This window comes from Protopterus annectens, chromosome 10.part0 (assembly GCF_019279795.1).
Source record: "Protopterus annectens isolate FY-2018-M chromosome 10.part0, PAN1.0, whole genome shotgun sequence".
Classification (NCBI taxonomy): Eukaryota; Metazoa; Chordata; order Ceratodontiformes; family Protopteridae; genus Protopterus; species Protopterus annectens.
Genome location: NC_056744.1, coordinates 1173531515 through 1173546508, shown reverse-complemented (window position 1 = coordinate 1173546508; position 14994 = coordinate 1173531515). Strand labels below are relative to the sequence as shown.

Sequence of the window (14994 nt, the reverse complement as noted above, 5' to 3'; positions counted from 1 at the left end):
GGCCCTCTAACTTAAACGGGCACTGCGGCCCTCTAACTTAAATAGGACGTACAATCCTAAGGGGAAAAATAGGGCTCAGAAACTCTCAAAACAGTCACACAAAGAGATTAACAGTAATAAAGACTGTGATAGAATAAGAAAAGTTGAGAAAAGAACTAGATTTAATAAATAAAACTGTTACTTAGCCAATGAGACACTAAGACACAACCTCGAAGCTTTCGCGGCAAATGAAATCTGGGGAATTGCCGTGAGGCACCATGGGACAGGGGTTAGCCTTGAGCCAGTAAAAGCTCTTGAGCTTTAGTATCAACCGAGTCGGAGCCAAACCTATCCAGCAAGAATTACAATGAGATAGGACTACATAACACTGAGGCTTTTTAGTTGAGAGGAAATGTGTTTAAATTTAAGCAAAACCTGCTTTTTGATCTAAACTATAAAACATACAAGACTGCTAGGACATATCAGTACATTTCCATAAAGGCACATCCACACAATTTTTAGATCTCATAGAAATTTATCTCAAGCATAATATCACAAAGAGAGAAAAAAACAGTAAAACTAGAAATAACCAAGCCCAATCTATTCCTACGTCAGTTAAATAATAAGCATGACAGTTCTTTTAACATTATGCTCAATTCCATTTTATTCATTTGCAGTCAATATCCATAATATGATTTCTTTTACCTTCCTCCAAATACTATGTGGCAGTTAGAAGACGATTGCTTGGTGTATTAGACATGCAGAGCCATGGCTCATGGTGTGGATGTTGCCTGCAACTATGAATTGCGCCTCTATGACAGCATTAAAACAGTATGAAATTCAACTATTGCTTCCAGTGTTCTAACAAAACTTGAATAGAATTTCTTTCTTCTTGCCTTACAAGAGGAAACACTGGAACAGTATAGATGAGATTTACAGGTATCTTCCTTATGACGTCAAACCAAGGATATCAAATATGAATTCTTGATCACATACAATTAGCCACAGACATAATTTTAATATACAATGCTCAGAAAGATCCAGTTTTCAAAATTTGCAACTACAAACCTTTCAGACTCTCAACTATGCTAAGATGACACCAACATTCTTTTTAGCTGCTGAGTGGTGGAAATGGGATGCATTTCCACATCCTGTTTTGAAAGAAGCTAATGTACATGGTTTTAAAGGTTAAACGATTACGCTATTGTGAGGGTAAGGCAGACAAAAAGGGAAGGAATCAAAACTGCCTATATTGAAGCTCTTCAACAGCCTCAGCAAGCTCAGTATAATTTCATCAGGAAAAGGAGACTTCTGGAATGGAGGAGGAGAGAAGGCGGCATTTCAAGCTAGGATATCCACAAAGAAAATGCAAGAAGCAAGTCCCAATACAAAATTCACCACTTCCTAAGGATGAGAAGTAGCAAGAGGGGAATTCTCCATCTCTGGTCACTTGAATACCAGCAGATAGAGATGCATAGCTTTGATCCTAACAAATGAAGTACGTTCAGCCATATTGGCACACTGCTGGTCAGACAATGCCAATATAACGAAGAAAGGTTTTGTTTTCCTCCCAAAGACACACAGCAAGTGAAATGTGTTCTCCAAGTCGCCTGTAGGTGGGAATGTGAGCAAGCACGTGATCTGTAATAGACTAGTGTCTGGACCAAAATGCTTTTTAATGTGGTGCAATCACTGGCTGCCAGGATAAGCACTAGCTTCCCCATAACCCTGTGTAAAGATAAACCAGGTTATCAGATGGATGGATGGATGGATGGATGGATGGAAGGAAGATTTCTTACATGACTGAACAGACCTAGATAGCTAAGCGTTCAATGGATAATTAAGAGGAAAGAAACTGATGAAAGGAATCTGAGACCTCCACCTTCACAAGACAAAGTAGCAAAAGAGAACTGTTGAGACTTCCCAGTTAAGTGGATATTCCAGTAAAAGTTTCAAAACTGCTTTATTCATCTCCTTGAAGGTGTCTTGTTAAAAGTCAACACAAATATAGGACTTGCTGTAATCCTGTAGACCTATGCAATATGGACATCTACTATGAATATCAACATGAGAGACTTGCTTGTCAAAGGTCACACTTAGAACAATAAAGGGTCAAAGCCTTGAGAGAAACCATAAGAATTGGCAGGAAAAGATGTTCAACTAAATGCAAAAGTTTTCAGACAATGAAAAAGGTCACCAAATAGAATGGCGAATAATGTAATTGACCTATTCTCAAGAAACTATGAAGAAACAGTGTGAATCTCAAAGTCATCCCCCCCACACACACACACACACACACACACACACACACACACACAATAAAGGAAAAAATAGCTTGGGGTCATTTGTAATCCAATTAAATGCATTTAACAGCAAGAAGAAAATTTGCAGAAAGAAATGCAGGATCTCATGAGAAGGAAAGAGTAACCTGGGAAAGAATTTTGCACCAAGTTGGACACGCACAGAGTGACAACCTTAAAAGTTAAAGTTAGACAGGACTTCTTTAGGGGATCCAAGGGTTCCCTTTACTATTACCTTCAAAGATGACAGGTCTTCAGATATGGAGAAAAAGTTTTCCGTACACTTGGGAGGAGACACAACTGCTGCTGAACAGACTGCAGTCAGCAGGAGAAAAGTGTAATCTGTGTGAATGTGCACTACTGATACTTTAGTCATATGGGAGAGGGTATGTATGAGAGAGCTGTCCAAGAAAATATTTGAAAAAAATGCAAACCATGGATTAAAAATGATTTGGATATATATTAACCATCTGGATGACATGAAAAAGACAAGTTTGAGCGTTTGAGCACAGGCCTAACATAAAAATACAAAAGTAAAAGCAAAAAAAAAAGCAACACAGCAACCAATTGCACACAGAAGTACAGACAAGTGAGAGAAGAGGAGAGCACAAAAAGTGAAAAACATTCATAAATAAAAGCAAAGTTAAAACACATTTTTAAGTGTCAGAGAGAGTGGAGTCAATGCTTTGGTGGTATAAGATTAGATGTCAAAAATGTCTCAAGTTAACTACTTTTCATACAATTCCATTCTTCCCAATTCTGACAATCTTGTCATTTTCAGATCTGCAGCATATATACAAGTCTGTCCTTAAAATCTTCAACCTGACCTCACCCTTTTTCAATCTGCTGTTTGAATGAAAAAATAAACTGAATAAATAAGTTCAACAAATTACCAGCTCCATCAAACTGTAACAACATTCAAAGAACTCAGTCACCCCTGATTAGACACTCTCTCAAATACTGACTTACTGAGATGTAAACTCAACAAGACCATCAACAACTGTACTGGGAGTACAAGTACTGGGAGGGTGGTCTAATGGTTAAGGTGTTTGCCTTACAAACACAAGGTGCAGAGTTTGAGTCTCACAAGGGATAATTGGCTAGGCTTAAAAAAATGGCTTGCAAGGGCAGTTAGCCTAGTACTAATCTATGAACCTATGAACAACTGTAGAAGAATTTTCATTACCCTTGAATCCCAGTCCGCCATTAGTATGTGAATTTCACCTTAACTCAAATACGGATTACCACTATTAGTTTATACATCTAAAATGTATGCATCTAACTTTATAAAGCTATTAACCCACCCATATAGATTTATTCTACTTTCGTCCCTCCACAAAAACACTACCGCAACTCCCATACCCACACTTGATGCGTCTATTTTTGATAGGTGTTGTCTTGTCCTTGCTCAGCAATAAATCTCATCACAATTTCAGTTTACCATACCCATCCTCCTAGCTACATTCTTCCACAACTACACATCAACTCTGTTCCTGCTCCTGCAATGCCTCCCACTCTATACACTTATGATCCAAAAGTGTGGGGCAGATGACCTCCTGAAACCAGATCAAGCTTCATGCCTCAAGAGTTTCAATCTAAAAGTCAATGTCAGTGGCACAACAGGTAGCAAACTCACCTTTGGTGAAGAGGGCTGCGTACTGTATTCCCACACCAGATCAACAGATTAACACCTCTCCAGAAGAGACATTAAATAGAAGTCCCATCTGCTTCAGTTAGTGATAGCTCTGCTGGATGCAATGATCCTATTGCAGTTAAAGAAAAAATGTAGGGGAAGTTCCTGGTCAAATTTTCCCTAGTTGAATAAACACCAACTCAGGTCTCTGCTGAAAAGGGACTAGGCCAGTCAAAAGGCTCAATTAAAAATAACTAAATAAATTAAACAGTAGTTAGCTTCTTGATAGTAAAGATATTCATTTTCAACACACCCCAACAACATAATCCTATTTCTAACAATTTCAACATAGTCTCCTTCTGCCCTTCCCAGTTTTCTGTTTTTTTTTTGGTAGAGTGATAATATAATCTTTGTACATTCTTTACATATTTTGCACATTACACAATTACATTCTGAATCTACACTTATCCATCGTGTTACTGTCTATACATCTGCTAATAAAGCCTGTCTCTTCTTATGTCTTCAGTAGCTTACACAGCATGTCTCAGCTATTACGGAGACTAACTATACAGTAATTGTATCATATAATCCAATACTGTTGCTAAAATAGGTATATTACCCCTATCAACAAACACTAAAAAAAAAAAAAAAAAAAACGTAGCCCAGATAAAATATTGTCTTGTTGGTTGTCCATTTGCCAAGTTAAATGGTTTGCTCTCTTATGTTAGGGTAAGCATAACTTGATAACCTTTATACATCTCCAATTTGCAAGCCATCTTAGCAATTCCCCTAAAATAACTGCACATTTCCAGTTAGGAAGCTATGACTGAGAATTATATACATGGCAGTGGTGAGCATATTCATTATCAAATAGCAAAGACTTTGTTCTAGATTCTCCACCACCAACAGCCTATTTTCCATGTTGCCATAATCCCATTTATGTTGTACAGGTGACAAAGCTGTCCTGCTGAAATAGAAACCATCCATCAAAACAAACCACAGTTAACAATCAACATTGTATCTTAAGAAAACATACCTTTAAGCAAAATACTGCCATCTTTGCTGTGCTCAACACTGACCACATCGGGGATATCATTTATTAGGCCATGGATGGACTGATAGCCAAGAGATCGAAGTGGCATGGGGTTACCTATCATCATTTTATACTCTTTTTCCAGCTCTTGTGGTGCAAGGCCCTCCTTTGTTGCAATAAGCAAGGAACGCACATCCTTTTTTAAACTTTCCATCAATTCTTCTTGGTTCGACATGTTGCAGGCTAAAACAAAATAAAAATAACAGTTTTATTTAAAAAAAATGGGAGTATTAACCCAATGTACAGTTTCTTTCTTTTAATGCTAGAAACACCTTTGCTATCCTCTTGTCAAGTCATATTTTTAGTTGGATGTTCAATTAAATTCATTAGTTAGTAAGATTTCCATCTAAAAAGAGAAACTCAACAACACAAAAATAGTGCATATCATACAGACTACTTTGCTCTAGTAGCAATAATACTCACATTTGGGACCTGCATCCTTTGCAGATTCTTAAAAATGACCACATCTAGGACACATACACACACAACACGCATGATAGGAAAGGAGCCAAATCAGCTTCATATGTTCTATCTATATCCACAAGAAGTCAATCAGAAATTATGTGCAGTCACATCTGCTGGAAGCTGGCAGTTAACTTTAATATCCCCAAAGATCTCACCAACTAGTGAACACCACATCAAACTTTGTCCTTTACCTCATAACTTCTACAAGACTGAGGCAGAAATATGGGCCCTGTTGAACAATTTTTTTCTCTTTTCAGCCTCACATCCAATCTGTATTAGTAATTAGAAGGTCAGTAACCACAGTTTAGCAAATCACAAATCACATAAAACTGTCTTTGTTAAACATGAATATTAAAGTTCTTCTTTGATAAAGTGAAGCCTTCAGTTTTGTTCTGGGCTATGAAGCGGAATTACACCAACATCCTACCAGTTCAGATTCATATCAATCAATGCAGCTGCAGCATAAATAAATAAAATCAACTATCAAAGCTGACCTGTTACAATACATAATGCACTAGCTCTGACATCACACAACCTTAGAAAAACTTCATTCCCCCACAGTTCAACAACCTCACTATAAATACACTGTTATTACTCAAATGAAATAAAATTCAAACAACTGTTTCTCTTAAAGCTGCACTGATGAAACTTGCTTATTTCCAGTTTTTACAGCACAGTCCCAGTGAGTTATTAAGGAGGATTATCATAAGCATAGTGAATATATCTCTCCTTAAAGGACCACTACAGGAAAATTATTAAAACAAATGTATTTTTTTAACTTTTCCTTAAGTTTAGCTCATTGCCAACCTGTATGTTCCAGATAGTAGTAGTTACTACTAATTGTATTCCTTTTGTACCCCTGACTGACCTCCGGGGGCAGACATCCTGATGAGCGTTAGTTTTCTTCTAAAGAAAAATCGGTACTTATGTATTATCATGGAATTGGAGCAGCCATGCTGTCAATTTCAGGGTCTGGATAGTAGGATGGAACTGCCCAGATTGATGAATCAGGTGGTCTGGAGATGGTTCCAGAATCCATGGTTCCTCCAAGAGATAGGGTCACAGGAAGGTGAGGCCAGTAAGGAGCAATGAGGATCAGGGTACTCTTCAACTGTTTTTTTTTCTGAATCACTTTTGGAATGACAGGAAAGGGTGGGAAAGCATAAAGGAGTCCCAGAGGCCAATCATGGACCAGGGCATCCTTGGGCTGACATCCCCGGATGGGGAATTAGGGCAAAGTAGCTGTTGCATTTGGTGTTCATGTACATGGCGAATAGGTCACAGCAAGGCTGGTTCCATTTGTGAAAAATCTCTTTCGCAACTTCTGAATTCAGGGACCACTCGTGAGGCATGAGAATTGCTCGACTGAGTTAGTCTGCTATCACGCTGGGCTTCCCCGGGATGTGCGTTGCTACCAGAAAGCGTTGAGTGTCCATCACCCATTTCCATACTCTTAAGGCCTCTCGACAAAGTGGGTAAGATTTGGTTCTTCCTTGCTTGTTTATGTACCACACTACAGACATGGTGTCGGACTGAATTGCAACTGTCCCTGTGGGAAGAGAACTGTGAAGTGCTTGCAATGCATAGAGCACCACTCTCGTCTCCAGAACATTTATGTGAAAGTGGTTCTTGTGGTTCTGCCAAGTACCTTGGACCAGCATTCCCAGATACTGCCCCCCCTCACCCTACTGGGATGCGTCCGTGGTGAAAACTGCATTTTCTTGAGGGGGAACAAGTGAGCAACCTAAATGAAGTTGATCCGTATGTAACAACAAAGTCAGATCCTTCTTGCAGGCGTTTGTGATGAGAATTTGGTGAGAAGGGGGAGATCCTGCATTGACCACTGGGCAAATAGTAGCCACTGAAGTACTATCATGTGTAGACGGGCTAGGGGAAGTAAGTGAATGGAGGAAGCCATAGTCCCTAAGACCTGAAAGACTAACCTGGCCTGTACTTTGTGTCTGTTCAGCAAACATCTGACTTGGTCACACAGTGATTCTATTCTTTCTGGTGCCAGTTTTGCTGTCATTGTGGTTGAGTCTATTTCTGAGCCTAAGAATACAATGTGCTATGATGGAGCTAAGGCTGATTTTTTTTGGTTTATTGTAATGCCTAATCTGGCACACAAGGAAACAGTCTCGTCCCTGGTTTTGATCAAGTTGGTGCTTGGTGGTAGCAGTGAGTAGCCAGCCGTCTAGGTATGGAAACACCTGGAATCCTTGACGAATCAGGTGAGCCGTTACCACTGCTATGCATTTGGTGAACACTCTGGGGGCTGTAGTGAGGCCAAAGGGCAGTGTTTGAAATTGGAAATGACTGGCTCCCAGCCGAAAGCTTAAGTGTCTTCTGGAGCACCTGTCCATTTTGATGTGGTAGTATACGCTTCCTGAAGATCTGAGCACATCCAATTGTCTTTCCTGATAAAGGGAAATATCAACTGCAGAGTGATCATTCGGAACTCCAATTTCTTTACAAACTTGTTGAGTTTGCTGAGATCTAGAATTGATCTCCAGTCCCAAGTCTTTTTTGGAACTTAAAAAAAAAAAAAAAATCGAGAGTAAGTTCCGGATCCTATTTGCTCTGAGGGGACTTCTTGGATGACTCTTTCGCAGCAACAAAATGACCTCTGATGTTGCATGGTCTAGTTGAATGTGTGGCATGTCCGGTAGAGACCAGTTTACCGGGGGATCGGAAACAAAAAAGGAATCAGGTAACCTCTGGATATTATGGTTTGTACCCAATGATCTTGTGAAATGTTTAGCCAGGCGTTTTGGTACAGTGAAAGATGACCCCGACTGCCTCCAGAGACAGACAGTTGGGCAACCCCTCAGGGGCGATGGAAGGGACGATCAGAGAAGGCTTCTCTATCTTCCTGATGTTGCGGACCTCCTCTGCCGTGAGGACCGGGTCTTCCATTGAATCCTCCCCCTCTGCTCCTAGGGGAGGGTTGACCTTGTGCCTGAGGGAAACCTTTTTGGGATTTACGGAACCACATTTTCCCTCTTGTGTGACCCTTGGGATATGGTCTAGAAGGAAGGGAGAAACTGACTCAGATGGCAGATAAGGTTTTCCCTTCCTGCTCACACTTGGTCAAGGTCACTTTCACCTGAGGTCCAAAATGAGTTGAACCATCACAGGGAACGTTGGTGAAGGAAGACTTGAAGGATTCCATGAAGTTACAGAGATGCATCCAGGAATGCCTCCTAAGAGGAAATTCCTGCTGCGGCTGCCCTGCTCGCTCCATCCGCTGCATAGGAAATCAGCCTCATGGAGGAGTTAGCTTATCGATGTAAGGATGGAGAGCTGTGCAGAAACCTTATCCACAGATCCCAAAGCTACTGAACCCTGAAGGGCATCTTCCAACTCCTTCAAGAGATCCCTTTGAAGTAGAGTAAAATGGGACAGGTAATTCAGCGATCTTAAGGTAAATGCCGCTGAAGAAAAGCTACACTTTCCATACCTATCCATCGTCCTGGACACCCTATTAGGAGGACAGATATTAGAAGATGTCTTGGACAACTCCTTCTTCGTGGCCGCTGCCACCACCATAGCATCAACGGGAACTCCCTTGGAAAGGAAGGACCTCTTCTGGTGCAGTGATAAATTTGTTTGGCCTCCTCAGGACAGGTCCCACTGTGTCTGGGGAGGTCCAGGCTTTCCGGGATATGACCCCCAAGATCTGGTCATAAGGCAGTGTCACCCAGGAGGTGGAAGGTCGGGAACCAAAGGCCTCAAGATGCTCTGATTTGTCCTCAGTAGGGTTAGAGGTCTTCCAATCACCCCTCCGTCTAAGGATTTCAAGGATGTCAGAAAAAGACATCCTCAGAGGGGGATCTAGGAGACCCTTCTGACTCATCCAAATCAGTGTCAGATGTAACAGACTCAGGTGAGTCAACATGCTTCCTCTTACAAAGTCTCTTCCGAGGAAGCTCTCCAGTGGGACAAGCTGGGGAGGTCTCAGAAGATGGGATACCTCCAATGGGGGCTGCTTGAGTCTCTGGTTCCCTACGCTTAGGGGGTGGTGGGGGAGAAGAGGTTGCTGCCGGCAGCTGGTGGGACATCGGGTCCAAGGGCAGGGATTTTGCACTGGACAAAGCTTTCTCTATTGCTTTGAAGGCCTCCCCCCCCCGCTCCAAAGAAGACCTCCACTCCGAGGAAACGAAGGTCAGCTCCGAGCAGGAGGGACAGGCTCCGAAGCAGACGTGGGAATCGAGCTGAGTCGAGCCAAGTCACCGAGAGGGAGGGTCGGTTCCGAAGAAAACCCAGGGTGACTATCCCCCTCGTAGTCTACTCGAGAGCGTTGGCTCCCAGATCCCTTGGCTCCAGACTGAGCCGCTGGATAGAGTTATCTATTACGAGGAAGCAGGGAGAATTCTTGGAACCGAAGGATCCAACATCGAAGAACCCGAAATGTTTGGCTCCGAGAGCGAAGCAGTCAGAGTAGGCACAGTGGATTGTAAATAGGGCAGCTATGAAGCCTTTGGGTCCAGGGGGCCAATTTTCTTGCCAGAGCCGGGTCAGAGAGCAACCTCTTCACCACCCACTCGATGTCCTCATCTGAAAGTGTCCTGGAGGAGTGGGTGGAGACAGAAGGAGATCTCCTCCTCTCTAATATAGGAGACCTCAAAGTAGGTGAGACAGGGTCAATATCTGGTAAATGTCTCGGTACCGAAGCTTGCCACGGCACCGAAGAGACTGACGGCACCAAGACAGGACAAAGCAGAATCAGAGCCAGAACTCCTTGGCTCCATCACTTTAGACTTTTTAGACTGTTTCGAAGTTGGAGCCGGAGATTTTCTTTTAGCAGACTTGGGAGCTGTCTGACCAAGTTCCAGCTGTTCCTGGAAAGAAGTGGTCATAAGACCCCTATCTATTAACTTGCGTTTCCTCTCATTAAGAACCCTAGTACGGAAGTCATGGCAAAAAGTACAGGGTTCTTGTAAGTGGGCTTCGCCTAGGCAGTACACACAGCTAGTATGACTGTCGGTCAATGCCATCTTCTGTGAACATTCTTCAGATTTTTTGAACCCAGAGGGGCGATGTTCCTTGTGTTCGCTGTCTTTTTCCTTAGATATGATAAGAATAAAGCTAACAAGCTATCAAAATACAAAAACACCACCACTAACTATAATAACGATACTAACGAATAACAGTAAAGTTATGAAAAGTAGAACAATTTTTTTTTTTTTTTTTTTTTTTTTTTTTTTAAAGTAACACTCTGGGAGGAAAGGCCCTCTAATTTAAATGGGCAACTACGGCCCTCTAACTAAAACGGGCCGTACAATCCTATGAGGGGAATAGGGGTCAAGCACTCAATACAATCACACACAAGAAAAGGATAATAACTATAAAAAGAGTGAAAGGTGAAGAAAAAAGTGGTGAAAATACAAGATTTATCAATAAATCTTCTATGTAGCCAACGAGTAAGTAAGGAGACAGCCTCGAAGCTTTTGCTGCAAAAAAAGTCTGGGGAATTGCAGTGAGGCACCATGGGATAGGGGTTAGCCTCGAACCAGTAAAAGCTCTCGAGCTTTACTATTGGCAGAGTCAGAGCCAAATATCGGCTCCGAACTCACCCAGCAAGAATTACGGTGAGATAGGACTACATAACATCTATCATCAAGTACTCTAGGTTTAGTATGTGTACCTTCCACTAGCGTGGGGAGCAGTCATGGTGCTGCCAACTTTGTTTGAGATGTTCCCTAATGAAGATTTTAAAGGAGGCTTTGGGCGATGCGTTTTGTATGCTAGTGGGGGAGAGAGTTCCAGTTTTAAGCCACTGAACTACTATATAGTGCGCCTCCAAAACTACTGTAGCTGTTGGTGACTTCTAGTAGTAGTTTGCTTGATGATCTAAGAGGTCTTTTTAGTGAGTGATGCTATACTAGGTATAGTACAGTGATGAGTTCTATATGAGCAATTTGCAGCAAAGCGTGCAATTCTGCTATAGCAGGCTTCCATTTTGCTTAGTTCAGTTTTGTTGAGATTAATCAGAATGGGAGATGCACAGAGTAGGGTGGACAGAAGTCGGGAGCGAGCAGTGGCTGATCTTGTGTTGCTGGTAAGAAATGGTTTGATACAGTAGAGTGATCCCAGTTTGGCATGTACTTTTTTAACAGTTAAGCTGAGATGACCATCAAGTTTTAGGTGGGAATCTATGGTTATTCCCAATAACTTAGCCTGTGCCACTGGAACGATTGGAGTAGCATTTGTGGAGTAGATAGTGAACTGACTTAACAGTGATTTGTTAGAACTGGTTATAATCATAAACTGAGTTTTCTTTGGATTGAGGATAAATTGGGCTTTGGTAAGGTAGTTTTCAATGTTAGAGAACGCTAGTTGAGTTGTTTGCAGGAGGGTTGGAATGTTTTGTGTAGCACAGATTAAGGTAGTATCATCTGCATACTGAATGATAGATGCATGCTGTGTGGAGGTATGGAGGTCATTTTTGAAGATTGTGAATTGTAGTGGTCCTAAGATAGAACCCTGTGGGACTCCTACAGTTATGGGCAGCTGAGGAGAGAAGAGAATTTTCCCATTTCACAGCTTGGTACCGGTCAGTTAAGTAGCTTAAGAACCAGGTAAGAGGGAATTTGATACGTGATATTGGTTTAGTTTGTTTAGCAGGATTTGGTGCGAGACTGTGTCAAATGCTTTGGACATATCCAAAAAAAAGAGTTGACACCTGCAAGCCTTCATTTTTGAGACGGTCTACTGTGTCTGTGAAACAAAAGAGGGTTGTACTGGTACTATGGGCAGGACTGAAACCATGTTGAGTTAGGTGACAAGATGTTGCTGTCTAGGAGATATTTTAGCACCTGGGTATGGATGCATTTTTCTAGAATTTTGGCCGGGGGGGGGGTAAAGCAATGGGTCTGCAGTTATTAAGTTCAGTGGAGGTCCCGCCTTTACGTATGGGTGTAACATTGGATATTTTCCAGAGTTTGGGTACATAGTTTTCAACAACTGATCTGTTTATGAGAGTGGAGATTGGGATAGCAATAGCATCTGCTGTGAGTTTCAAGAAATAGCTGGGGAGTAGGTCGACTGCTGTTGATGAGGTTTTTAGTTTGGAGTACATGCTTTTTTATTGAAGTGGTGGAAACTGTTTTGAGGGTAAAGCTTGCATTAGTGTTATTTGTGTTGGGGGGTAGTCAGGGTGGAACTGTCCTGTGATACTAAGGATAGACTTGAGTTCACAAAGTGGGAGATGAATTGTGTTTCGATGGGAACTTGTCAGGGATGGTTGGTTTTGGGGTAGCCATTTGGGTGGATTTTAGTAGCTGGTTTACATATTTCCAAAATTTTGGGGGGGGGGTGCATTGGTATTTAGTTTGTAATGTCATGTAGTAGGATTTTTTTGTCCAGCCTAATGCATTTGTTTTCCCATGGTTACACAGTTCTTGGTACTTGATTAGGCTTTGAGTTTCTTCAGTTTTTTGATAGTAAAGCCAGGCAGTGTCTCTGGACTTGAGGATTTCTTTGGTTTCTTTACTGAGCCAGGAGTTTGTAGAGGTTCTAACCTTGATTTTGCGCAAGGGAGCGACATTGTCTAGGAGTTGTAGAAATGTTTTGTTGAAATATGCTAAAGCCTGGTCAAGTGGGAGGGTTTTTAAGGGGGTCCAGTCACAGTTACAGTGTAAAGTATTGAGGACCTCAGTAGAGATTTTTTTTTGTTTCTAGTGGATTTATAGTTAGTGGTTTTGCATATGCTTGTTCTACTACATATAAAGGTATATTATGTTGTGGTCACTTAAGGTGTCTGGGAGACTGCCTGTGTGCGGGTACAATGTGGGGTTTTTAGTTAGGACCCAGTCAAGGATGGATTCCCTTTTAGATTTTTTATCAGTTGGATTTTGGACTAGCTGCTGGTAGCCATGGAGATTTATTAGATTATTTGGTGGTTACTTGGTGGCAGGCATAACTGGTGATACTGACTCTTGTTCACACCATATTGTGGCATTTATCTACAACTGTGAATTACACTACAGTACAGTAAAAGGAACATCATGCTCCCTGGAGCAGATCGCACAGCAGTATCATTCTGGCTTCGAGGTACAATTTAAAAACACTATGTAATCCAATGCACACTTAGTGACAAATGTATCTTCCAGATATTGAATACACAGACATAGCTGACCTATCAGAACATGTCTGAAAAAGTGAAGCCACTGCTGTGTTCAGGCATTCTGATCAACTATAATGCATATCTGACAACGTATGAAGCACTGCTGGGAACCCCTTTCTTCGGCAACTCCACTGTAGGACCATTAATTCCAGTGTAACAACCTTGCAGCAGGATCTCTAATCTCTACTGACAATCAGAAATGTGCTGTTGGGGCCAAGTGATATGACCCTATCTCACGTCTGCTATTCACCTCCCATTTTCTACTACTTCTCTGTTCAGTATACATTTATAAGAAATTGCCTCGTTTTAGATATTACCATGCTTCATGTTTTTTTGGGGGGATGGGAACAAAGATAAGAATGCGTTACATATGAATTCTACTGCTTACTCCTTTTACCTTTCATCCACTAGCAAAAATATCCTCAATAAACTGTCCCTCACCAATTGTAATCTTACTTTTCTGCCTTATACTGGTTTAATTTCCATTTAGTGTTCACTTTGTTTGATATATTAACTAATTATTCTGTACTTTTATATGGCCTCTTCTCCAACAGTCACCACCTTGACTGTATTTTTAACTTCGTATACCATATGATAAACCTGTATACTGTTTTCTGCACACATTCTAAGTGTAATGTCAGCTAGAACTCTGTAACTAGTCTCAATGCTCTACTGCTTTTAACTTTTAAAAAAAAAATCAAAAACATTAGCATTTTTATGTAAATTTGTGGAAGTTAAAAAAAATGGAACTTATAAATGTTAATGTTTTGATTTCTATGTAAATTTTTGGAGCATTTCTCCCCAGGTCTACGCAGAAAAAAGGGCCATCAGCTCAGACGGACTAACCTTGTCAACAAATGTACAATAAATAAATAAATAAATAAATATTATGTTAAGCTTTGAATGCACTCCATAAAATGTGTATGTGACCCTTATTGGCTGTGTGTCTGCCATGAAGGTCAGCAACCACGAGTTCAAATAGCTACTAGCCATCCAGAGTTCTAGTTGTCCAGCTTTGGTTACCTTGGATAGCTTTGTTCAGTGAAAGCTGGACATAAACCAGTGAACCTGCCAAACATGAACTGAGAATTGCTACACAATGCTGGTTAACTCAAAGGACAGAGCTTGAAAGTGGATGACATGATGGCAAGGAGAAGGCTGGACATCCGATCTATCCAGAAGATAAGATGGAAGTGCAGTGCACCTAAGCTGCTTTGCTTGGGACACAGAGTCTACTACTCAGAAGGAGGTCAGGACAGAAATGGTGCTGAAATGTTGGTGAGAGAAAGTCATCAGAAGGCTGTGGGAGACATTAGCAGAATTAATTAGTGACAGACTCATGGCAGACGCCAGTGTAATGACAGGGCAGTATTCATAACCTCAGCTATGACCCACA

The 14994-nt window shown here is 41.3% G+C and overlaps 1 protein-coding gene across 1 annotated transcript in view; it reads right to left on the bottom strand.

The window, feature by feature from the left end:
• The window catches only part of TDRD5 (tudor domain containing 5), a 2447201-nt gene that overhangs the window by 2403221 nt on the left and 28986 nt on the right, over nucleotides 1-14994 (bottom strand). Inside the window, exon 2 of the mRNA XM_044085919.1 lies at nucleotides 4949-5188. Within this exon, the coding sequence (XP_043941854.1) occupies nucleotides 4949-5180 (232 nt within the window). The 5' untranslated portion in view covers nucleotides 5181-5188. The remainder of the gene's footprint in view (nucleotides 1-4948; nucleotides 5189-14994) is intronic.